General features: G+C 48.8%; 1 protein-coding gene across 2 annotated transcripts in view; it reads left to right on the forward strand.

Annotated features, from left to right (window-relative positions):
- Nucleotides 1–1,019: 1,019 nt before the first annotated feature.
- The window catches only part of VSTM4 (V-set and transmembrane domain containing 4), an 89,849-nt gene continuing 65,496 nt past the window's right edge, over nt 1,020–25,372 (forward strand). For both annotated transcript variants that reach the window (XM_057531432.1, XM_057531433.1), the window contains exons 1-3: nt 1,020–1,134; nt 9,049–9,447; nt 23,886–23,954. In XM_057531432.1, the coding sequence (XP_057387415.1) occupies nt 1,080–1,134; nt 9,049–9,447; nt 23,886–23,954 (523 nt within the window). In that variant the 5' untranslated portion in view covers nt 1,020–1,079. The remainder of the gene's footprint in view (nt 1,135–9,048; nt 9,448–23,885; nt 23,955–25,372) is intronic.

The following is a 25,372-nucleotide window of genomic DNA, read 5'->3' on the forward strand; positions in this document are numbered from 1 at the left end:
GTAGGGATGCTGCACTAGCACGTCAGGCTCAGGTCCCAAATTTAGAAGCATGGTGAAAAGACCATCGGCTCAGAGTGATCTGGGCTGAACGGCCTTGTCATCACATCCTGGCAAGGATCAGCCCTTTCATCTCTCTGCCTCTGCTTCCTTATCTGTAATAATAAGAGTAAAGATAGGTGACATTCACATGCCAGGGGCCAGGTGCAGTGCCTTAACTGGAAATGTCTTACTTGATCTTCTTCAACACCCAATGAGGGACATGCCAATTTCCCCATTGTACAGGTGGAGGAAACTGAGGGACATGCCAATTTCCCCATTGCACAGGTGGAGGAAACTGAGGCACATGGAGATTGAAAAGCTGTCCCAGGGTCTCACAGTGTCGGGATTTAGTGACATGGTGCAAAGTATCTAGCCCAGGTCTGTGGCTGAGGGCACCCTAAGCGGCCATCATTGTTTATAGTGTCCACACACTCTGAACTTATCTGTGTGGACCTTCTCAATTTTCCAAGCGTCCCCGTCCCTGATACCCTCCCACCTGCATCCAAATTCAGCTGCTCCTTGGCTCCCAAAGGTCTCTGTGGAGCGACTGCAGGAGGTTCCCTGGGCAGCAGGTTAGCCTTAGGTCAGGGAAGCCCCCGCATTTGGGAGTCGCCCCCCACCCTCTGCCCAACCTCCAAGACACCCTCCCCTTAGCAATAACTGGCCTGTAATGCAAAGTGACCTCCAATGTCATTGCATCTAGTAAGTCCTGTGTCTGAGCCATCGCCTCCCAGAACCTCAGTTTTCGCATCTGTGAAATAGGGGTGGTGAAATGAGCCGCCCACAGATCACAGAGAGGATCGCCGGCGGGGGCCCGCGCCTTCGCCCTGCGCCGCTTGGGGCGCCCAGAAGCCCTGGCCCGGCGGGGGCAGGCGGCCCGAGGGGCGGGGGCGGGGGCGGGGGCCGGGGCCGAGCCGGGGGCGGGCGCGGGGCGGGGTGCGCGGCGGCGGGGTCGGTGGGGGGGGCGGGTGGGGGTTGGTTGTGGTGGCGGGCGGGCGGCGGCGCTGCTCCCGCGTCACAGCGCCGGGCGCGGCGGGGAGATGCGGCTCCTGGTGCTGGCGGCGGCCGTGCTGCTGGCGCGGGCTCCGGCCCCGGGTAAGCTTGTTGGGACCGGGCGCCTCGGGGACCCCTCGGGTGGGGCGAGGGCGGCCGGCGCCGGGGAGCCCGGGGCTCGGGGCTTGGGCCTGGCCGGGAGGCCCTGCCGCCTCCGGGCTGTCCCCTCCCGGTCCCCGTCGGCGTCCGTGGGCCCGGGTCTGGTTGTCCAGGCGGCGGAGCACAGCGGCGCCTCCCAAGGGTCGGAGATGCTGCGCCCCTTCCTCGCTCCCCGCCCGGCCGGGACCTCAGCGCTCCGCGGAGACCCTCCGCAGCCCGGTTCCCTTCCAGAGGCCAGGCCTCCAAGTGGAAGATGCGAGCAGAACCGTGCGAGCCCTAGTTTTGGTTTGTTTTCTGTTTTCTTCCCAACAGGCAGCACCGACAGCTGTTGGCAGGTTAGTGTGGGCAGCAACTTCCCTTTAACTCTCTTCGGAGAGTTCCTCGGAGGACCCGGTCCGAAGGGGCCGGATCTGCGCCGCTGGCTGTTGGGGTCTGAGGACTTGTTCGCGGGAGTTTCATGATGACCAGGCCTGGGGAGATAGGGGATCCGCGGCTGCCTGGAGCCGCGGGCCCTTCACCCTTTTCCAAAGCACCGTGCTTTAGGGGCAGCCCCTACCCGCATTGCTAGCTCTCATTTGGGGTTTCTGCTCCCACTTCTAATTTGCCGAAGAATTTTCTCTCCTTATTTCTCAAGGCTGAAAGGGCTGTGCTGGCTAGAATAATAGTGATAATAAATATATCGATGGCACTCACATTTCCAGGGTGTCCATTGGGAGCTACAGTTATCTCATATAATCATGACAGTGCCTCAAAGTAATAATGACGAGAGTAAATATATGTATCCAAGTGCTTTGCAAACATTAACTCAGTTAAGCTTGCCTCTGAGGGAGGTGCTATTATTATTACCCCCATTTTATAGGTGAGGAAACTGAGGCCAAGTCCATGAGTTGACTTGCTTTAAGTCACAAGGCTTATACGTGGTCGAGCTGGGATTTGAACGCAGGAGGCCTGGCTAGGCTATGTTGCTGGTGTTTTGTAAGTAAGGGGGCTGATGCGTAGAGTTAAGTAATTTTCCAAGGGTGGCCCAGCTACCAAATGGTGGAGCTGGCATTTGAGCCAGCATAGATCAGAGTTTTAGGGGGGAGGAACTTGCATCACAGTGGGAAGAAATTTACCCATTGTCCCCTGGCTACCAGTGCAGTGGAGTTTCCAGTGAACTTGAAATCGGCCCTTTGGAAAATGTTCCTTTCACACTTGTCACTGTCTTGGCTGACAGTTACTGGAGGTTTGACTGAGATGGTTGGGCCAGGGCAGCTCTAGTGGCCAGCAGCCAGTGAGATACAGGGGGCACAGGGATCTTTGTCCTCTGTGCTCCACGACCACTTTCTTAATTGCAGGTGCTGTCAGAGAGGGTGTCCCCAGAGAGGGGCTTTTTGGGGGTCAAAGATATTCTCATGTTTTCAGGAGACCTCAGGAGCCTAGAGAGCTGGAATTAGAGAGCCGTTAGTGTCCACCCTGGCTGTGCCTAAGGCTGTGTAATGATGACAGCCCCTGCTAGTGCAGCACTCACCGTGTGCCTGTCTCTCTTCTAAATTTTTCACCCACAATCCCTCGTCATGATCCCCCTCAAGAGAGAGCCTGGCAGAACCACTTTATACATAAGTCTGGACTCTTAACTGGTGCACTTTTCTACCTCTCCATTGTGGGGAGAAGTGGGACCTTAGGGGTTACCTAGTCCCACCTATCATTTTACAGAAAAGCAAAGTGAGGGGCAAATATTTACTAAAAGCTGTGCTGTGGTCCAGATCGGTGAGTGACTGTTGTCTCTGATGCCAGATGGCCTAGGTGCTAATTCCAGCTCTGCCATGTTCTGTGTGAGCTTGAGTAAGTGGCTTAGCCTCTCTGGGCCTCAGCCCTCTTGTCTATAAAAATGGGGATCAACATACTGTGAGGATAAGTTGAGAAAATACATCTACAGTGCTTAGAACAGTACTTGGTCTAGAGGGCACACCCAGCAAATGTTAGCGTTCATCTTTGGTCAAGGCCATGTGTTTGTCCTGGGTGAGAGCTATTTTAAGGTGACCGCCTTAATATGAACACATTACCTACCCTATAGACTGGGTCTCTGCTTGGTGCTCAGTAAATACTGGCTTCTAGTGCCATGGGTTTTTAAGTAATACAATTGTATTTCTTTCAGAGATTTATTTGTCATGAATTCAGACTGTCCTTTTAATAAGAATGAGATTTGCACTGCCGACTGGAGCACACAGTTTGCATTCAGGGAGCCAGGAGCTCCTGGCCCCCTGAAAGGATGGGGGGCAGTCTGTTCAGGACAGAGAAGTGTGGAGCACAGAGCCACTAGCACGTGTCTGGCCAGGTCGGAACAGAGGGGCCCCAGCCTTGCCACCTCTGTGTCCCAGGTGAGGCAGGTGCCTTGTTTTTGTTAGAAGTTCTGTACTCCGCTGCACCTGTAAGTTGCTATTTCTCGCTTCATGATGAGTGTGAGAGGAAGAGAGAGAGGGACGGAGGGAGAGGGGGAGGTTGAGTACTACATGAGTTGGTTGTGTACCGTTTGGCTACACTGATGTCCTTTTAGGCCATTTTCTGAGCTTTAGTCCTTTTCACAACATTATCCAAATGGGAACAAGAGGATTAGACCCCATAAATCTTATCCGCAGGAACTTGATGTTCACTTACAGGCAGAACCAGCTACATAATTTGTGGGATCCAGTGCAAAATGGAAATGCAGGGCCCCTCATTTAAAAATTGTTAAGCTTTTAAGACAGCAACAGCAGAGATTAAATCAAGTGGGGGCCCTCCAAGCATAGGGCCCTGTGTGACTGCAGATCATACCCACAAGAAGCCCATCCTGCTTACAGGTCACTGTGCGTGTCACTTTCTGTTATCCCCACCTGTCGCGCCCTCAGGGAGTGCAAATTTTATCGATATTTTCAAGGTTCTTTCTTGTTGGAGCCTTATACCCACCACGCAAGGCATCATCTTCCTATTTTTGAGATGAGGAAACTGAGGCTCCGAGGGCCTCACTCCTAATAGAACCAGGGTTCCAGCCCGGCTTTGTTGGATTCCAACCCCTGGCTCTCTGCCCAGCCCCGCCACACCACTGGGAAGGCTCTGGGCCTTGAGCATCCTAGCGCCCAGCCCACGGTAAGGTGGGCACACCCAGCTACCAAGTCATGGAGCATGTGCTTGTTGAAGGAATATGGTTCTCTGCAGCAGGAATCCCAACCCTCTGTTTTGGGTCAGTCTCTTTCCTGCCCATGTTGTCATATTCCTCCTTTAAGAACTGGTCTTGGGGGCCCTGATTGAGGTGCAAAGGCCCCTCCTGAGGTCAGTCTGCAAACACAGGTGGCTGCCTGGGCGACGGTGTGGTGCACTTCACTGGAGGACACTGATCTTTCCATTTCCAGCCTGCACCATGTTCCTCCTGCCTCAGGGCCTTTGCACAGGTAGAATCGTCTTCCAGGAAGATCATTCTTCACTGCTGCCCTGAATTTATGTCATGAATTCCACCTCGGCCTTCAGCTCACGGTCACCTCTCCAGGGTCTCTTTCCTCCCTGACATGCAGAGATCAGAATCTCACCCTGATTTTTTTTTTTTTTAATAAATTTATTTATTTTTTCCTGCATTGGGTCTTTGTTGCTGCACACGGGCTTTCTCTAGTTGCAGCCAACAGGGGCTACTCTTCGTTGTGGTGTGCGGGCTTCTCATTGCGGTGGCTTCTCTTGTTGCAGAGTGCGGGCTCTAGGCAATTGGGCTTCAGTAGTTGTGGCATGCAGGTTTCAGTAGTTGTGGCTTGCGGGCTCTAGAGCACAGGCTCAGTAGTTGTGGCACACAGGCTTAGTTGCTCCGTGGCATGTGGGATCTTCCCGGACCAGGGCTCGAACCCGTGTCCCCTGCATTGGCAGGCGGATTCTTAACCACTGCGCCACCAGGGAAGTCTCTCACCCTGATTTTCATAAGCCCTGCACCTTTTCTCTGTAGCATGTGTTGCTGTTTGTAGTCACATTCTCCTGTGTCTTTTTCCTGATGACCAGTGCCTAGCCCACTGGACTGTCAGCTCTGCGAGGTCAGGGATGTGTCTTCTTCTCACAGTGTCTGGCACATGGCAGATCTCAGCAAGTACTTGCTGAGTGATTAAGTAAACAAAGCATAAGCTGGGGTGTAAGCTGGAGGAAGCGGAGCACTGAATGTGGAGGTGGCCAAGGGATGGGGGCGGGGGATCTACCTCCCACCTCATTTCCCTGCAATGCAGAGTCAGAAAGCAAGAAATTAAATTCTCCAGCCTAGAATGACTTTGATGCTTCTCCCTCCTTGGCAAGGAGAGGGGAGACTCTGCCCTGCCCCGGGCTGCTCCCTTACCTTACCTGGAGTCAGAGGGTCTAGTGACACCCCACCTCCCCTGTCTTGTAGTTGGCTTGGCCCATGTTTGCTTGCCTTGCCCCTCTGCCCTGCAAGGTGTGGAGACCCAGAAGGGAAAGGCCTGAACCCCCCTGGCCCCGGCCCCTCACTCTAGTCAGCCTGCCTCTACTGCCTGCCTCTTGGCCCCTCTGCAGCCTGATGACTGCCATGGGGCAGAAGCTGTGTGATGCTCTCTCCTAGTATTTAAACATCCAGCTCAGCTAACATTGGCCAAGCACTGGGTCCTCTATCTGCACTATCTCCCCTCCCTCAAGCAATGCCACTTCTCACAGCTGCGTGCCTGAGGGCTGAGTTGTGTTCCCTGGGCTTCAGGTAGTCATTTCCAGTGTCAAGGGGAGGGCGTTAGCTGGGGCACCAGCTTTCTGAGAAAGGTCATTGCAGGCACGGGGATCCACACAACCTGAGAGCCGGTGTCTTCTAGCAAAGCTTAACGCCGCCGAGGAGCCTGTGGGCGTCGTCGTTTCAGTCCCACCCCCATACGCTCTCACTGAAAGCGGGTGTAGATATTCGGGCTGGTGGTAGGACTAGGCTTGAAATGAACCTTCCTGAGAGCAAGCTTGTATTGGTTCACTAGGGCTGCTATCACAAAGTGCCACAGACAGGGGGCTTCAGCAACAGAATTTTGTTTCTCCCAATTCTGGAGCCCAGAAGTCTGAGGTCAAGGTGTCTGCAGGGTTGGTGTCTTCTGAGGTCTCTTTACTTGGCCAATAGATGGCTGTCTTCTCCCTGTGTCTTCACATGGTCTTTCCTCTGTCTGTGCCTGCGTCCTAATCTCCCCTCATTATAAGGACACCAGTCATGTTGGATTGGGGTACACCCTATGGGCCTCATTTTAACTTAGTCATCTCTCTAAAGGCTTTCTCTCCAGTACAGTCCCATTCAGAGGTCCTGGGGATTCGGGCTTCAGTATAGGAATTTGCAGGGGACGCCGTTCAGCCCGTAACAAGGGTCTTGCACTTCAGTGGGAGAAATGTGCCTGGGCCATTTGTAAGAGAGTATGGGGCTAACTGAAGGCAGAGAGGCACACTGGTAAAGAAAGAACGGAGGGTTCCTCTGGGGAAGATAGTTCAGTCCGTTCCCTTTCCTGGGAGCTGCTGACTCGGCCTGAGCTGCAGAAGAGGAAGAGTTACTAGTTTGTCTCTAGGATGGAATCTGGCCTCTCATGGGGACTGGAGCACTTGGCACGTTCTCCTGGTTTCAGTCACTATAAATAATCCCTCCATGCAGCATTAATAGGAGGAGACTAGGGTGTGGGGTCCTGGCTGTGCTCTCATCCCATCCATATTGTTTCAATTTCCTGCCTTCCCCAGCTCTCCTTGCCTCCAGTGGGGAGCCCTCGGGGGCGGGCAGAGCGGGACTTCAGTTCTGGAAGCCAGCTGTTCCATCTCTGCTGCTCTCGGCCTGCCGAACCCCCGGGCAGCTAGTGGAGTGGGGTCAGCCTGGTGTTCCCGGCTGTGTGGCCACTCACCAGGGAACTCCTGCTGTGGGACCCGTGTGAACTTCAGCCTGGATCCTGGCATTCGGGGAAAATGCTTTTGGACTAATTTAACATGGTGTGTGGGCAGGGTGGGGGCCGGGTGGGCGAGGTGCGGGGAGATGGTAAGGGCAGTTCCTCCTCTTTTTGTCCTGTGTGAGTGACTTGTGTGGACAGTGAGATTGTTACTCGGGAGCGTGTGCCTTCCTTGGTTACCTGTTGATCTGCATTCCCCGAGTATCTCCCTGGGCGGCTTTGTCCTTTGTCACTGTAGACCTAGAAGACCTCATTCTTGTACACGAAGAGCTGAGTCTAGCCAAGCATCAACCTTTTTCTTCTGAATTCACTTCCATCTTTTTTTTTTTTTTTTTTTTATGGTGACTAAAGACTATCACAGTGCAGTGAGCTGAATAATGACCCCCCAAAGATGTCTGTGTCCTGATCCCTGGAACTATGAATGTCACCTTATATGGCAAAAGGTGCTTCATGGGTGTGATTAAGTTAAGGATCTTGGAGTATCCTGGAGTGTCCTGGTGGCCTGGCTTTTAAGAGATGAGAAAGAAAATGAAATGAAATTGACCCTCAAGTCATATCTCTCAAGGTGTTTAGTTTATTAAATCAATAGCGGAAACCATACGTAAGGATGAGCTTATTGCCTGGGTTTTTACAATGAAGGATACTTTGTAGGTCACACTCCCCCCCAATAACCACCACCCCAACACACACACGGCCTCACCTTGTTGACTCACAGCCTCTTCACAGTAGAAGGTCTGAATCTTTGCTCTCTTTTTCATCCTTCCTCCTTGCTTACCTGCAGCACTCACCAGAGTTCAAAGCTTTGGGTGACTCTGCCATCAGGGCCCAAGTCCCTTCATGTGACCAGAAGGTGGTGTTTGGGGGCCATTTGTAATTTGGGATGACCTTGGGGGCACCTGCTCGAGCACTGGAGTGGGCATGGAATGGTGCTTCCTGGAGTCGTGTGCTGGGCAGCGCAGGGGTGACGATGTGGGACCTGGTGAGAAGACAGCCCAGCTTGGACAGAAGGAAGCTCTGGGCATCCTGTCCCTTTCTGGGCTCTGCCTGCCAGGGGGAGGTTCCCCTGACCGTGAGCTCCGGGGCTGCACCGCCGCACTGCACAGTCCTTGCAGACGCCACGCAGCGCGTCTCCTGGGAGAAGGCCTGTTCTCCTGGGAGAAGGCTAGGCTGGATGATCTTGGGTGGCCAGGGAGTGGCACTCTCAAAAGTCAGCTTGGGGCAGAATGGCGGCTAGGAGGGGCAGCCCTAACTAAGAAGCCAAAGGACAGGAAGTAGCGGCCTGGGCCTGGAATCCTGGAGCATCTTTTGGGTTGCCGGGAGAGTCTGGCACCCCTCCCTGCTCCTGGGCTCATTCATTCTTTATTCTTGCACTTCAACTGCTTGACCACGGATCCTGGTCCTAAGAGACTTGGAGCAAGAAACTGAGACACGCCTGTCATTCCAGCTCCCTGGTACTAGTTTAACACCCGCCTGACCAGTACTGATAATCTGCCTTGGTTACAGTTGAAATACCTGAGACAGGGAAAGGGGCTACAGCATTTTCCACTCAGGGAGGTGACAGAACTGATGGAAGCAGGCCTTGGGAGGCAGGTGGGGAGGGGGGATTTGATGTGAGCTGGAAAGTTTTAAGAGCTTCCCCAAATCCAAATCTTTATATGATATCTCCTGAATTTTAAATGTCAGCAACTAATTAAAATAAAAAAAAATACATCTGGGCCAGGTGGTCCATGGCATCCTGCTTGGCTGGGATCATCTCATAGATGAGGACATGGGTGCCCACAGAGGCACACTCCACACCCCAAGGAGGGCTCTTTCGAGAAGGCGGAGTGAGCATAGAGGGGATGGGGGCGGCCCGTCTCTCTGGCCATGCAGACCAACCTGGCTCCTGGAGAGAAGACACCATATGTGTTCACCTGGGGAAAGGCGGTGGCCTTCCTCATTTTCTTCTTTCCTTTTTTCTCTGCAGAGGTCTGTGGGGCCCTCAATGTCACCGTGTCCCCGGGGCCTGTGGTTGACTACCTGGAGGGAGAAAATGCTACTCTTCTCTGCCACGTCTCCCAGAAGAGGCGGAAGGACAGCTTGCTGGCTGTGCGCTGGTTCTTTGCGCGCCCGGACTCCCAGGAGGCCCTGATGGTTAAGATGACCAAGCTTCGGGTGGTGCAGTACTATGGGAATTTCAGCCGCAGCGCCTACCGTCAGAGGCTGCGCCTCCTTGAGGAGCGGCGCGGGGTGCTCTACACCCTCTCCGTCTTGACCCTCCGGCCAGCTGATCAAGGGCATTACGTCTGCAAAGTCCAGGAAATCAGCAAGCATAGGAATAAGTGGACAGCTTGGTCCAACGGCTCCTCGGCGACAGAAATGAGAGGTAAGGGTGCGTCCACTCTCTGGGGAGAGTGGTAGGGTGACAGGTCAGTGGGCCTCCCTCCAGCTGGCCAGGCAGTGGCCTCCAGGACGGCTCTGCTGAGCTACAGCACATCTTTTTGGCCTCTAAGGGCCAAGCCGTATGAGGCAGGCCATGGGAATAAGGATAGATCTTTACATGGATGCTGTGGCTGACTTGTATTATAGGCGTGGAAGGCTGAACAGAAAGGGGCAAGTGTCTGGTGGCATCCCAACCCACCCCTGGGCAAAACCTGTTTTGCCAGCTGAAAGATTGGTCTGGCTGTGTTCTTTACCTCCAGCTCAGGTCTGCACAGCCTTGGTCGCTTTGCCTGGCAGGGTGCCGGGCACCTATGGGAGGAGGCCCGCATTGGGAGGTCCTGATGTCTGATGTGAGTTGCCAGGCCTCGGAGCAGGGCAGCCTGAGAGGCTCTGATCCATCGCCCAGAGGAACTGATCCAAGCCTTCGGCAACAGCTCACTGAGAAATTCATCCAAAAGTGGGCAAGGGACCAGAGGTGGCCCTCCCTTCCTGGAGACAGATAGGAGGTGTGGGCCGCATTCTGGAACATCTTAGCTACCAAGTGCCATATTTGAGGGCTATCATTTTTTGCCACTGATGTTCCATTCAAGAAGACACCTCTCACAATTTTAATAAGACTGGCTACTGTGTACTAAAATTACATCTTTGGGTGCTTGGAACCTGAATTTGGTCTGGTAGAAGATCAAGAGAATCACAGAGTAAAGCTGATGATCCCAAGTGTGAAAAAGAATCTAATTTTGTTGTATACATGTCATATAATATTAAAGGCATTAGTGATGTTGTTGAAGGGATAAAACTCAGCTGTGAATAGGCATTTTTCATATCCTATATGTTAAAGTAAATAATTTACATGGATAGTCCAACTTCATTTGTCTTTGGAGTTTGCTTATTTTAATGTTCTTAAGCACGGAATGATATATCATCTGAAATGTTGTGCTCTTTTTCTCCTTAAGCAAATTAATTCAAGAAAACAAATGACTATTAATATAAATATGTATTTTGGCACAGAAAATAGAAAAATACATCGGATGACCACAGGCTAAGGAGGGAATCCTCTCTGGATATTACTTGGCTCTGAAACATAAGATCTTATATATGCCCTTTTAATTTTTATGTCTGGGTGTATTCCGGAGCCGTGCAGTAAATCTCTCGGCAGTGACAACAGCTCTGCCAGTTAGAATAGATAAAAAGATTTCCTACATTCAAGTGAGTGCCGTCATCAAGTCCGTTATTTCATGTGCGCCTACTTTCAGTGAATGAAGCTGGGTTCCTTCTAGAACATTTATTTGGGCACGTGCTGCAAAAACCTGAGGTGGTTCTTAAGACTTCAGTGGAACTAATCTCTTTTCCCCACTTCTCGGTACTTTGATTTGCTCTTATGAGTGGAAGAGGAAGGGGTGGAGTTACAAGGCGTGTCCAGGGAATTGTGTGTAAACTGCAGCCTGTCACATCCCTGCTGGTCCCTGAGATGCTGGCTCCTGACGAAGTCCAGCTCATTAGCCATGTGCTTGCAGAGTGCTTTACCAGTGTCATGCAAAATGAGAAAGTTGGACAGGGATTTAAGAACAGACCAAATAACAATTTCCCCCCATAATTGCAGTGTTACTTGCTTTATTTTACTCTGTGTGTTTTTGAGTTTCCCCCAAACCAGAGTAAGTCCTTGAGCATGTGTGTGTGTGGTGAAAAAAAAAAAAATTAGCAATTATTGGGAAAAAAAACTATGTTAATAAATGAATTTGTCCTGACTTTTTTCCTGAAGACACCTCTGAAAGTATGGGGCTAAAAAAATATTGGCTATATTAATTTGGGACAAAGCATAAGTTGCCATTTTATGTTTTAACTGTGCAAATTATTAAAATATGATGGAGAATTGGGGATTTTGAAGAATGGGGAAGTAGTAAATTGGGGTTTGTCTGGAAACTGCATATGTATGAGATTGTGGGTGGGGAGAGCTCCTGACTTCAGGGTTGTTGGTACCAAACAATATGATAAATAATGCAGAATGAAAATGTGTGATCCTCTGGGTGACAATGGAGTCACGCTTGGCTTGTTTTAGAGAACCTGTCATACCACGTGGACTTAGTGTCATTTTTATCACACAGAGGTAGAAGGAAAGGCAAGGAATGTTACACAGTTTCTTCAGTTGCTTATGCCATGTGACCATTTCACTGAGCCAGAAGCCCTGCCTGCAGAGGACATGGATCCAAAAGCCCTAAGTGACACATGGTGTTGGAACCCTCTGGAGCGGTTTCCAGGAGGGTTGATGTTAGGTTTGATTTCATTTAATTGTTTTATCAATGCCATTGAAAAGGGGGCACACATCACCTCAGTGAACTTTACAGAAGGTACAAAATTGGGAAGTTCTTAACATCAGCAAGGAGTAAAACATAATGAAAAGGGAATCCAGGGAGGTAAGAAATACAAGCAGGAAATAACAGAATGAGATTCAATTTGGAAAATGGCAGAGTGATACATTTGGGGAAAACGAATCGCAGGCAGTGTTGGAGAGTCAACGGGAGGCTCTCTGTGAAGGGACTTTGGTGACGTCGGTGGTGAAGTAGATGCGCGTCTGCAGGGTGATACGGCAGCAGGAACAGCCTGTGTTATTTCCATCCGCATACAGTAAGTTGGCCTGGTGTCCCTGAGAAGGAAGTTGGTTGTGTCATGTGTACTGTGCTGGGGAGACACTAATGTGGACTACACCGTCCGTTTGGGGAACCTCATTTTCAGAAAGATAGATTCAATCTAGAGAAGAGTAGCAAACATGATGAGGAAATGAGTGGCAGCCTTCAGAGAGATGATCAGTCCAGCTGAGGAAGCTTTGCTGGGCTCAGCGAAGACATTGCATTGGAAAATAATACGGACTACAGTGTTCCGCAGTGCTCGGTAGATGCACTTATCTCTCACTCAGTGGGCATTTATTTTATGGTGCATCTGTTCTGCTGGAAACTTGGGGACACAGGGGCGGATCTGTTTAGAGGATGGCGGATACAGAAACAGATACGATGTCATGGAGTCGGGTGCAGTGATAAAGGTGTGCGTGGAGCATTGTGCACACGCCCAGGAGGGCCCCTAAGGATGAGGCAGGGGGCAGTGCCTGAGCGGACACTGGCTGTTTATGTGGGGCAGGGAGCCGAGGGGGCTGTGGGTGGAGGGCCCTACAGCCATGGGTCAGGACTGCTGGAGCCTGAACTGGAAGGTCGGGGCGGCAGTGGGTAAGGAGGGGAGGCAGGCAGGGCTGATAGTGGAGGGGCCTGTACTGAATAATAAGGAATTTACACTTGATTTTTGCAGGCCAGTATTCTCAACCTTGCCTGATGATAAGAATCTCCAGGGCCATTGTTAACATGCAGATTCCCAAGCATCTGCCCTGGAGATTCTAGTCTATTAGGTCTGGGTTGGAATTTGAATATTTAACATCCAGTCTAGATGATTTTATCATCAGGCATTTTGGGGAATCTCTGCTTTAGTCCTTGGAAACCCTGGGAAGCATTTAAAGTCTTTTGACAGACCCCTCTGTTGGCTGCTTGGGACATGGATTTGGGGGGATCAGACTACAGGGTGAAGAGGCAGAGTCTTTTGTATTTGCCCAGGCTTGAAATGATGCAAAGTTTGGCAGTAGGAATGGAGAGACATTGGAGGTCAAATAAGAAGTTTTTAATAACTGGATGCAAGTAAGGGAGAAAGCTTTGGGATGATACCCAGGGGCCTAACTCAGTGTGTGCAGGATGGTGCCCACGGCTGACAAAGGGAACATAAGAGATGGAGCTGGCCGCAGAGGAATCGAGAGTGAGGTGGCTGGAGGCCATCCTGCACTGATGTCCAGTAAGTACGCAGAAATGTGGAGCTGAAGCGCCCATCTAATCTGGCCAGTGAGAACTGATTCTGAGTCGGGCAGGCGAAACCATGGGGGTGGGTAAGATCCCCAAGGGGACCCCCAAGGGGCAGGGGCCAAGGGTGAAGCCCTGGGAAACACCAATATTCGGGGCAGCAGACTTGGTGTTTGGAATGGGCTCCTCTGGGCCAGCCCCCTGGCGGTCCGGAAAAGGCAAAGTGTTATCAGGAGGAGAGCAGCACTGCAGAGCGAAGATGTAGCAGCTTCTTCCCAGGAGTGCAAAAAGTCAATCTGGGGGAAATCTAGAGGCGCACAGTGTTCCGGGCAGGAATGAGGCGCATTGACCTTAATCCTGGCAGCCTGGTGAGCCCTGTGTCCTCCTTTCTGATGACAACCATCTCTAGGTAACAGCTTCTGGCTCATTTGTCATGAGCAGGGGAGATGCAGGGGTGGGTCTCGCTGTAGGTGAGATAGGAGGAAGTGGTCCTGCCCTGCCCGAACCCAAGAATATGGGGAGGTCAGGTCCTGAGTGCCCTGTCCCTAGCACTGAGCAGGCTGAGCGAGGCTGGAGTTGGTGGAACAGGGAAGTCAGGATGGAAATAAAGGGAGCACGAGCGGGGATTCGGGGTGATTTCCAACAGGGAGACGAAGCTGCTCAGCGGGGTCTCTCTCTAAGGGGTGCTGTGTTTATGCTTGGGATGTTGAAGGTTTTCTGAGCTGGAGGCTTCATAGATAGACTAGTGCAGAGTTTTCCAAATGTTCTTGGTTCCTTTAGGCCAAAAGAAATAACTAACAGCTTTGCTTTTTAAGTAGTTGGGTCCAACAACTTAAAAAAGGATTTCTGTCCTAACACGTCCTGAGAACATAACACATCCCTAGACGTGGAGACAAGCTGTTCTCTTTGGGGTAAATTCCAAGATCACTTTCGAATTGAGTTGAAGCTTGCTGTTTTAGGGGGCCAACATCTCTCCTGTAGGTGCAAAAGCACTTTCATTATTTCAGAAGCAGTCCGATAGCTACTTGTGGTCAATTTTTTGGCAAATTGTGATACTTTCTGGAGTTCGCTTTACTCTGTCCCTGTAGACACAGAGGTAGTGTCTGACCCTGCGTTTGTTCTCCGCACTCAGCGCTGACTGGTACTTGCTGTGCCTCAGACGTGCAGTTTAAATTAAGCCCGCCGTCTTCCCTAAGCTGGTACGGCAGGTCTTGTTGCCTCTCCACACGCCCTTCACCCTGTCTGCCCCTCGTCCCCGTGTTCAGGCACTTGCCCGTTGTGTTTTGTGCCCGCTTTCTTTAGTAATCCCTTGACCTCCCTTTGCCACCTCTGCTCCCCAAGCTTTGGGGGTCTCCCTACCTTTGTGCCTTCTCCATCCTGCTTGATGTCCCTGCGACCCCCCATACCTGTCCTCCTCAGGCACTGATGTGGCCTGGTCCCTCCCAGTGCACGCAGACCCTGGAGAGTTCTAAGCGCAAGGACGGCCCTGGTGTGGGTGTGGGAATGGGAGGTTGGACCAGTTCCTAAGCCTGGATTTTCTTCAGGAGGGTTTCCGGGATGAAGCCTGAGAGTCCCTGGGGCTCCCGGTCAAGGGCAGGCTGCGGCACGGTCCTGGGTGCCACATGTCCCTAACAGTTGTTGAACTCTGACATGGCAGTTTGGTGCTTTGCTTGAGGGCACCACATGGGCCCTTGGCACCAGGGAGTGTGAGCCCCCCGGGGTTCTCAAGAGTGACATTGTCATTCATTTTAAGCTTCTGGTCTTAGGGGTACAACCGCTTGGATTCCCCATTCCCCAGACCTTGTACAAAATTATCCTCAATGGCTTTTCAGCCCAGTTCTGCCACCCACTGACTCAGAAGCAGTCTGATATTCTGAGCAGAATCGAATCTCCATCTTTTCAGATGGAGATGTTTTCATCAACGGTGAAAATGCTAATAATAGAAGCAATTTGCAAGGGCTGTCTCCTGCAATTTAAACAGTATTTCAGTCTAGCCCCAAACAACATATTTTAACAAGCCAAATTGTTATTTGACTTCAGATTATATAAGTGAGCTTTAAATGTTAGGAGTGGACAAAGCAAATAGAAAACTCTGTTTACCCTAATAAGTATTTGGGGGCAAAGATGAAGTTATAATATAATTTCTTATCTATTTAACCCCAAAATATTAGAGGGAATTTAATAATTGGATCTGAAAGTACCACCACAGGGAACCGATATTTCAAGTTTCCGTGGCAGAAATTAAAGAATTCCTTTTTCTCCAGAGACGTGGAACAGATAATTAGGAATGAGATTAACGAAACATTTAGTGCTACTGCTTAATTAAGCAAGCTCACATCATGATGTTTAAAGTGTCAACAGGTCCTATACTCAAAAGGAACAAATTGACAACTGGAGTGTAATTTAAACACCACTTCAAACACTTCTTCATTGTATCTACGCTCCTTGCGACTGCCATGTTCTTGGAAGAATTTAAGAGATTGGAATTTAAGCTCAGCACCATGTATGAAGCCCCAGTTTATGAGCCTTTGGTCCCTGTGCTTTGTCCAAAGAGAGTTATGCATGGGGAGGTTTGATCCCTCCCTCTGGGGTCCCCAGCCTCACAATCTGGAGGAGGAGACATATGTCAATATGGGTATAGGTTTGGTAGACATTATCAACAAAGCTAATAGAAAGAGAGTATGAAAAGGCCATACAAGAGGGTGAAGCGGGTACAGGGGAGTCAGCGGAAGACAAGGTTACATTCTTTGGGGAATAGGAGAAGGCCACCTGGAGGATGTGGCATTCCGCTGGGACCACAGGGTGAGGAGGGATGTGACGACTGTGGGCCGTGTCAGGAGATGAAACAGCTGGAGCAAAGGTATGGATGAAGGAGAAGAGGGATTTGCAAATAACTTAATGGAGTTGGATGCATGTTTGTGATTGGTAAGGGCTGAGGTGGGCAGTGAAAAGAGGAAACGTTGGCATGGTGGCCCTGCCTGGGGACCTGGACTCCAGGGACCCTGCCAGATTCTTCTTAAATGCCCCCACATACCTGACACAGTGCATGGTACACAGAAGGGCTCCATAACGAACTTTTTAGATGAAGGACTGAATGAGTGATCCAAACTCTTTGGTATAAAGCCATTTTAATTAATGGCAACAAGGAGTGGAAGGTGGTAGCAAGAGAGTAATATATAGATCTACCCTGGGGTTGTGTCTGGAGAGGGCCCGTTACCAAGCCCTAAGGTTTAATATTTCCTAACCGCTATGTGGGGACATACACATGGCCTTTGTATTCTGCAGCTGATTCCATCTCAGAATGTGAAGTTCTTATCTAACTGCCTTGTCACAATGGGAAGTCTGTTTAACATGGTTTTTCGTTTGCTTTTTTGCTTTGTTTTCTAGAATTTGTCTTAGAGTGAATGCAAAGGGAAGAGTGGCTTAAAATAGACAAAGCTGGAGCTTTACTGTTTCTCATCAGCTGCTCCATCAGTGCGGGTCACTCAGAGGTCCTAGTCACATATATGGCTTTGTCCAGGCCCCAAGAGAGACTGCCTTTGGCCTGAGTCTTGGAGGGGCAAGGGGGAAAGGAAGCAATAGGCAAACTTCTGAAAGCAGAAACAGAGAAGTTCTCTGTGTCTCTCTGGGTTGTAGTTGCCTTTCTTGAGAACACTGACCCAGTTATAAATAGTGGGGACACAGCTACATTTAGTTTTTTCCTTGGGAAACCATCTGATCATTGAATAAGAAGGGCAGTGAACTGACTATATTAATTTTTGAATTTGGAGCAAACGTGTTGACTCCTCTTTATTTTATTTAAGGGTCTTTTCTTGTGCATATTTCATATCCCCAGCCTCTTCTGGTCCTTGGAGATTTTCCTTTCCCATTGATCTGTGCAGAATGCTGCCTGAGGAAACTGAGGTAGGGTGTGTCCACTCTCCAGCTTTCTACACCCCCTGGGTGCAAATTAGCAAGGTCTACATGCAAGGTCCAGGGCCTTAAACTTCTGCCGCTCTCCTTTCAACTCAAAAGAGCTTAATCATCTTATGCTTAAGGTTTCTGGGCTTCCTGCTTCCATTCTGTTAGAAACTAAGAACTCAGAGGCCATAAAGTAAATCATGACAGACCCAAAGCATGCAGCTCCAAAGTCAGAGCACTGCAGAGAAGTCAGCCCTGAAGGCCTGGTGAGCTAGTGTGTTCCCCCTGCTTCTGAGACAGGTCTTCCATGGGAAGGAAGGTGCTGGGTAGGCCAGGGTCGCCTGCCCTGGGTTTTCTTCCCAGCCTTCCACAATATAAGTTGGTCCCAGCACCAAGCTTTCTTTGGGAGACCTTGATCCACCAATACAGCATCATATTCATTCCATTCAGTTGTGCGCTCAAATTAACTATGACTTGTTATGGGCCAAGAAGGATTCTAGGAAGTGAAAACAGATGCAATTCCAGCCCACATGGAACTTCCCTTCTGCTGGGGGAGGCGGACGATGAACAGGAGAAATGAGTAAAGCATAGTGATGCGTTCTAAGGCAACATGTTCAGCAGGGACAGAGGGTGTAAAATATTAGATAATCATTGGAGGAAGGTCTCTGTGACTCAAATTCTCTCTAGTTTCCAAGTTTGAGTCGGCCACTTGAGGAGACGCATCAGCCCTTATAGACAGTCTGCTCTTTTGAAAATAACTTTCTTGGGCTTCCCTGGTGGCGCAGTGGTTGAGAATCTGCCTGCCAATGCAGGGGACACGGATTCGAGCCCTGGTCTGGGAAGATCCCACATGCCACGGAGCAACTAGGCCCGTGAGCCACAATTACTGAGCCCGCGCGTCTGGAGCCTGTGCTCCGCAACAAGAGAGGCTGCGATAGTGAGAGGCCCGCACACCGCGATGAAGAGTGGCGCCCGCTTGCCACAACTAGAGAAAGCCCTCGCACAGAAATGAAGACCCAACACAGCATAAGTAAATAAATAAATAAATAAATAAATAAATAAAATTTAAAAAAAAAATTAAAAAAAAAAAAAAGAAAATAACTTTCTTGAAAGCTGTATTCTTCACCTTGTATTCCTCTGCTCTGAGACATGTTATTAAGGGGCCCTTTTGGAGTCCTTTGTAAACAACACTTAATGTGATAGGCTTATTCCTTAGGTTTTGCTGTTACTCTCGTTTTCCCTGGATTAAATTGAAGAGCACTGGTTGAGTTCTGAGTTCTGGACCCCAATCTGGACTGGACGGGAGATTGAGGCCCAGAATCTGGCCCCTCATGACCTGGATCCCCTCTCCCATGTCTCTTGGGACTTGGTGTCCACTGCTGTCTGTAGTAGGGGTATGTGAGACAGGGCTTCTCCACGTGGGGTCCTGGGACCTCAAGCCTCAGAATTTCCATGACTGTGTGCTCCCTAATCATGCAGATTCCCAGGCCCTCCCCAAACTCCTTGAACCAGAAGCTCAGGGGTCATGCCTGGGAATCCCCATTTTAACAAGAGGCCTAATTAATTCTCCCACACACTAATGTTTTGGAAATCTTGGTCTTCAGGTGCTCGGGGAAGGCAACACCCTCTGCCATCAGGAGTTATAGAATCCTGGAGAATGCTTCAGCCTAGCCTGACCTGTAGTAGAAATAGGAAGGTGAAGGTGTGTCTCTCAAACTCAGGGCCAGTTTTTCCCGCATCCGTGCCGCTGCTCCCTGCTTCCTCCTCACTCCTCTCTCTGTTCCAAGGCCCTCCCTACACTCCTCTCCATCAACCTCTGCCTTCCGGAAGGTGTTCTGTGTCAGAAAGGTGCACCCTACTTTGGGTGTAACCCATGGTTGCAATTTAAACTCCTATAATTATAGGATTCTTTGTTAAAGGAACTGGAGGCATAGGTGAGCAGGCAGGAAAGAATACTGGGAGAAGGGGAGCCTTCCCAGGGCCTCTAAAAATCATGAGCCATCTGTTCACTGGATGACAGGGGTTAGTCCTTCAACGCAGGCTCAGGTAAATGCTCTGTATCATCGGTGAACAGGAGACCAGGAAGGAAACAGGAGGTCCCTCAGCCGGAGGGCATTGTCACAGGGTCTTGGCGTGAACTCAGGGGACATGGTCTGCCACAGCCTGTGAAACATGCCCTCCCCAGGGGAGTCGGTGGGACGGTCTGTCCAAGTCAGAAATCAAGGGTCTCAGTTTTCACACCTCTCTGAGTGATGGTTTCCCCGCGAGTCCCAGCAAAGGGGACTTGACTAAGAGTCTTTCTTTCCAACCTGCTTCCTCCAGACATGAGGCTGATAGGATCGTTTTGTCTCGGTGCCTCTGGGCTGTGTTCTTCCAGACTGTTTGATCCTGCAGCACTTTCAGCCGGTTCTTCCCAGAGGCCCGAGACGTGGGGGCTCTCACAACCCACCCCTTCCTAGATGTCGTCTGATTCTGCTCTCCTGGGGGGGGGGACCCAGGACAGCCTGCTGCTCAGTTATCCGGGCCACCACCTCACAGGAAGGTCAGCCAGGCTCTGCGCACTGGGCGCCGGGGTCCCCAGGAAATTGCAAAGCAGTCAATAGGTCAGTAGGTCAGTTGATGACTTAGCCTTTGAGCGCTCTTTACTCTCCTTTTATACTGTGGCCCAGACCGATTGATGAATGTGCACAGGAGTCAGAAATCAAAATGCCCACTTTCTGATAAAGCTGTATTGAGAAGAGTGGTTTGGTGCTGAGGCCAAACTGGGCTTCCTTCTGCTTCTCTGATCAGTTGCACTACCCTCCTCCCAGGCCCCACACCCTGTGGGAGGAGGTGGTCCTGGTACCGCCCTCCTTCACGGGACCTCTGGATGCAGGAAGGATGGAAGAGGCAAGGCTCCCCGGGAAGCAGGGCTGGCATCACTCCCAGCAGCTGGAGTAATGAACCTTCCCAAGGGGGTGCCCACTGCCCACCCCCACATTAGCTCTTGGCTGAGACGCTGGGCTCAGGGCATGCGGCAAGACAGAGGCCACCTTGAGCAGGGCATTGGCCATGGTCTGTGGACGCAGACATGTGGCTTGACAATGTATCGCATTCATTTTGAGACAGCACGGGATTAGCAGCTGAAACAAGATAGCTACGTGGAACCTTGGGAGAATTTCAAAAGCTCTGGCAGAGTTCATGTAAAAATTTTTCTTTCTTGTAGGAACAGATAAGATTATGACTGGTGTTGCTGATCGTCATATGCCAAACAAAGTTGCTGCACTTTCCCATAACACAGCTGCACGGGAGAGAAATGAGGAACCTTCATGAATTCCTTGCTTAGAGCCCCCTTAGCTTTGAATCCCCGCTTGCTGGCTCTTTCAACACCCATCTCCATAAGTCCACTGGGGAGACCTTGTTACCTTCTATCCCCAATAAGGCAAAGGGAATTGTAATTGGACTAAATCAAGGGCCCACAGCTTCTGAAATTAAAAAATGAAAGATGAATCAAAAGTGGTCCAAAGGCACTGGCCTTTGCTGGAATGGTAGCAGCCCGACTGAGTTGCAGACGTTTAGCCACAAGGTCAGGGAACTCTTTCTTATGGACCATTTGGGCAACTGAAGATTCACATTCTGAGGCAAAGGACTGATAGCAGAGGACCGTGCTAGAATTTAGGTGTGGGAATTAGAGCAATGAATAAAATAGACCAAATCCCTGTCTTACGGAGCTAAGGTCCTTGTGGATAAAAATGGGTCACTGGGTCTCAGGCACTGTTCTGAGTATTTCACATATATTAACCCATCTGGTTCTCACACTCACCCTGAGCTTATTATCATCTCTGCATAACAAATGGGGAAACTCAGGCAGTGGGAAGTTAAGTGACTTGCCCAAGGTTACATAACCAGCAAACAGAAACTCAACCCAGTGTACATCAGTGCATCTCACACTTTAAAGTGCATGTGATTCATCCAGGGAATCTGGGTTTAAGAGCAGATTCTGATCCAGTAGATCTGGGTTGGGTCCCCTGCAATCCTGCACATGTGACAAGCTCCCAGGTGATACGGATGCTGCTGGCCCATGGACCACACTTGGAGTACTAAGGCTCTGGGCCATGATGGGCATCCCTGATCTCCTGAAAACTACGGTCCTCAGAGGTCCATTTCTTTCTCATTTCGGTATTGTCTTCATTAGGACTCTGCGGTTATCCCAGCCTAGGCTTAATTGGTTGAAGATGAAAACCCATTCAAGCTAATTCAGAAGAGAGGTGGGGATGGTTGAAGGATACGGAGCTCATGCAATGTAAGGTTAGCAATAACACGTCAGCCCTCTTGGTACCCAGAGTGCCATCAAGATCAAGTCCTCCCACCTCCACCTTCCTCCTGCAGGTTCTGCCCTCTGCTCCATTTGCTTTCCTGTTTTCCAAACACGGCTGCCCACCCCAGAGTCCATAGGCTTTTTCAACCCCAGGGCCTACAACCACCATATGTACTCTGTTTCTTAGTTTAAATTCTTGAAGGGGGAATCTGATCGGTTGCTCTGGCAGTGAGCAGATTACAGGAGCTGTGGGTGGGGCAAATTAAGCAGGAAAGGTGATGGACGAATTGTCTGACACGTCTAATATCACACGCAAGACCAGACGTCCACTAAGAGTTCATTCCTGGATGTCCAGATTGCTTCCTTTGAGGGGCCGTCAGAAAGAAATAGATCATTCATTTATTTACTGGGCACCAACCAGCTGCCAGGCAGTGTGTCCCAAGATGGTATCAACTGAGGTAGAAGAGCAGCTTCTGGTTTTGAGGAATTTAGGTTCTACTGGGAGAGGGGTTCTTTCCCACAGAACAGAGCCCTCCTGAGAACAATTAGAAATGCTGAAAAAAATCTGTATTTCAGCTTTCCTAATTATATATTTATATTTCATAAGTATATTTGTATTACATGATTACACAATTGTCTACGTGCATATGTATTTCAGCTATCTTAATTGTTCTCTGAAGGACTATATAGATAGAGTGCAGAGAAGAGCAGTGAACGAGACCAATTGTCAGAGTCGCTTAACTCTTTAAGAAATTCAGCCGTTCTTACGCAGTGCTTGTTGAGAAAAGTTATGCAGAAAGTGACAATCAGGTTGTTTAGGAGGCAAGCAGAGCCTCTGATAGAGCAAAGTTCTATCAGTGAGATGAAAATTGGAAGCGCTATAATAAATACTTGAGGCTTTCTACTGGGGATCCCTGAAGTAAGGGCAAACCAGAGAGAAACCATATCCTATAAAAACTGAAACCCAGCTTCTAAACAGTTCATATCCTCATTGGATTAGGTGATCGTCCCCCTACTCTAATTTCCCACTAGGAAAATAAAATTTTATCTCGAGTCTCCATGATTTTCCATATATGACGTCTGGCATTCAATTAAAAAATTATCAGGCATATCAAGGGACAAGATCAAAATCAAAAATGGGTAATAAAAATAAGCCTATGGGCAATGCAGATGTGAAAGATATCAGTCATGTACATTAAAATAATGTGATTAATATGGTTGAAAAATTAGATAACATGCTGGATAAATTCATCAGAGAGCTAGGATATATAAAAAGAATTAAGTGGATGATCTATAACTGAAAAAATCCATAAATGAAATCTTAAATTTAAGAGATGGCTTTAACAGCAGGTTAGACACAGGTGAAGAGAAGATTAGTGATCTGTGTGGTAGATCAATGGAAATACCCAGTGCAAGGCCTGGAGAAAAATAAAGATGGAAAATTCAGGATTGGAATCCATGACAATAATAATATAAAAGTTTGTGGGAGCGGCAGTAAATAAAGTTCCAGACCATCTTTGCCATATTCCTTACCTCTCATATTGATTCAATTTTTATTCTAACCACCTTTGTCTTTTTATTTGGGTCTTAGAGATTCTCTTCTCTAGAGCTCTTCAGTGTGGTAGCCACTGACCAAATGTAGCTATTTAAATTTTAATTAATTAAAATGAAATACAGTTACAAATTCAGTTTCTTAGTCCCATGTGGACAAGCCATGTTTCACATGCTCAATAAAAACATATGGCCAGTGGCAGCTGTATGTGCCTTGCAGACACAGAACATTTCCATCATCTCAGAAAGTGTAACTCAATTCTGTTTCCCTGACAATTGAAAGCAGGCAGTGAATTCAGTGCTCAACCACTGACTGAAAGCAGACAAAATAATCTCAAAATCAGATGCCTGCAGCTGTGTGACTGTCTTACATGGAGAATGTGCTCAGAGCACTGACCCTGAGTCATCAGATGACCTCAGGCTTCTCTATCTAGGGATACCCAGGCAAGTACACTACATTTTGGAAAGATGTCCACTAAAATGGTAAAATATATAATGTTTTGGTTCTTGGAATTCCCACTGGGGAACTCTTTATTTTGCAAGTCTATGGGGTGAGTGAGGCTTCTGCTGGACTGAGTACCAGCAACTTAATTCCCCTCTCTGGTCTCTTACTTGTTATATGTAAGTCATTGCACCTTCCCCTGGCTTGTGGGTTGTGACAATTAAATGTGGTTTTTGCAAATATGAAAATTACTTTATAAATGTAAGTGCCATATATACCGTATGATATTATTTTGGACTGAGGTGGGCCAGGTCCATAAGCTACTCCACTTCATGCTATGCCATTTCTTTTTTGTCTTACAGTGATTTCCCTCAAAGCTTCTGAAGATTCATCGTTTGAGAAAAAGAAAGAGACCTGGGCATTTTTTGAAGGTAATGATTGCTTATTTCTTTATTATAAGATGCAGCCTCACTTTTAGATAATAGGAAAGGAATAGACTTCTTAGTTTTGCCCTAATATCAAATGGTTTTCTTGCCCTAAACTTACTCAAGAGTAGGTTGGAAATCCCTGGTGGTATCAGCCCACAGATTTTGAAAAAACAGACATGAAAGCTCCAGTCTGCATACTTTGGGGTTGTTTGTTTTGCTCCAGAATTTCTACTCCGAGGTGATATGAGGGAGGGATCTTCAAGTAATATAAAAATGCAAATTACATCTACTGTGACTAATTTTATCTCAGGTTTCTTAAGGAGTTTGGGATTCTGGAAACATCTGTAAACCTTAAGCAATTGATTTTCAACCCATGTTAGCATCACTGGGGAGCTTTAAAAACGCTAATGCCTGCACCACATCTCTAGAGATTCTGATTAAGTTGGAACTTGTTAAAAGCTCTTCATGGGTTGCCAGCATGCAGCCATGACCTTAGGGAGGTGTTTTTCAAAACTGGTTCCAGACCACCAGCATCAGCATCACGTCAGCGTCAGCACCACTTGGAAGGCTGTTACAAATGCACTGTGTTGAGTGCTACCCTTGCTTATGGAATCAGAATCTCAGGGGGTGGTACTCAGCAATCTGGGTTTTAACAAGACCTATGAGTGATTCTGAAGTACACTCAGACTGGGGCCTTAGAGCAGTGATTCTCAACAGGAGGCGATTTTATCCCTCTAGGGAACATTTGCCAATGTCTGGATACATTTTTGGTTGCCACGACTAGCATTTTGGTGCTACTGGCATCTATTGGGTAGAGGCCAAGGAAGCTGCTACGCATCCTCCAATGCACAGGTCAGCCCTGACAACAAAGAATTATCTGGCCCCAAAAGTCAAGAGTGCCGAGGTTGAGAAAGTATATGGCCTTAGGGTATGGAAAACTCACAGAAATTGTTATTGTAAAGTGGTTGAGGATTATGACCATAAGCAATGAAAGAATGTATTTTGTGAGTTCTCAGGGAGAACCTTTGATCAGTAAAAAAAAAAAAACAAAAAACAAAACAGATTAATGTTAAGATGTGATCAAGAAACTGTGAAGAATTACATCTTGTGAAGGCATTGCATTTTTTGATGATGTATGGACCTAGCCAAAAGGATCTAAGGAGACGTGTGCCTCGGGCCTTCACCATCACCTTTTGTTAATTCAACAGGTGTAAGAACTTGCCCTAGGGGGAGAGCACTTGGATTCAAACCTATATCTTCCAATAGCTAGTTAAAAGCAGTGGATTGAGGAACTTTCTTAGAAAAATGTAACCATAATTATGAACATGGTTTGCAAACCATAAGGTGTCACTCAGGTAGGCCATTAGGATTGTTTCATTTTGAAGTCATAAATATTGCATTTCTCAGGTTGCACTTTAACA

This window comes from Balaenoptera acutorostrata, chromosome 16 (genome assembly GCF_949987535.1).
Source record: "Balaenoptera acutorostrata chromosome 16, mBalAcu1.1, whole genome shotgun sequence".
NCBI classification, from domain to species: Eukaryota; Metazoa; Chordata; class Mammalia; order Artiodactyla; family Balaenopteridae; genus Balaenoptera; species Balaenoptera acutorostrata.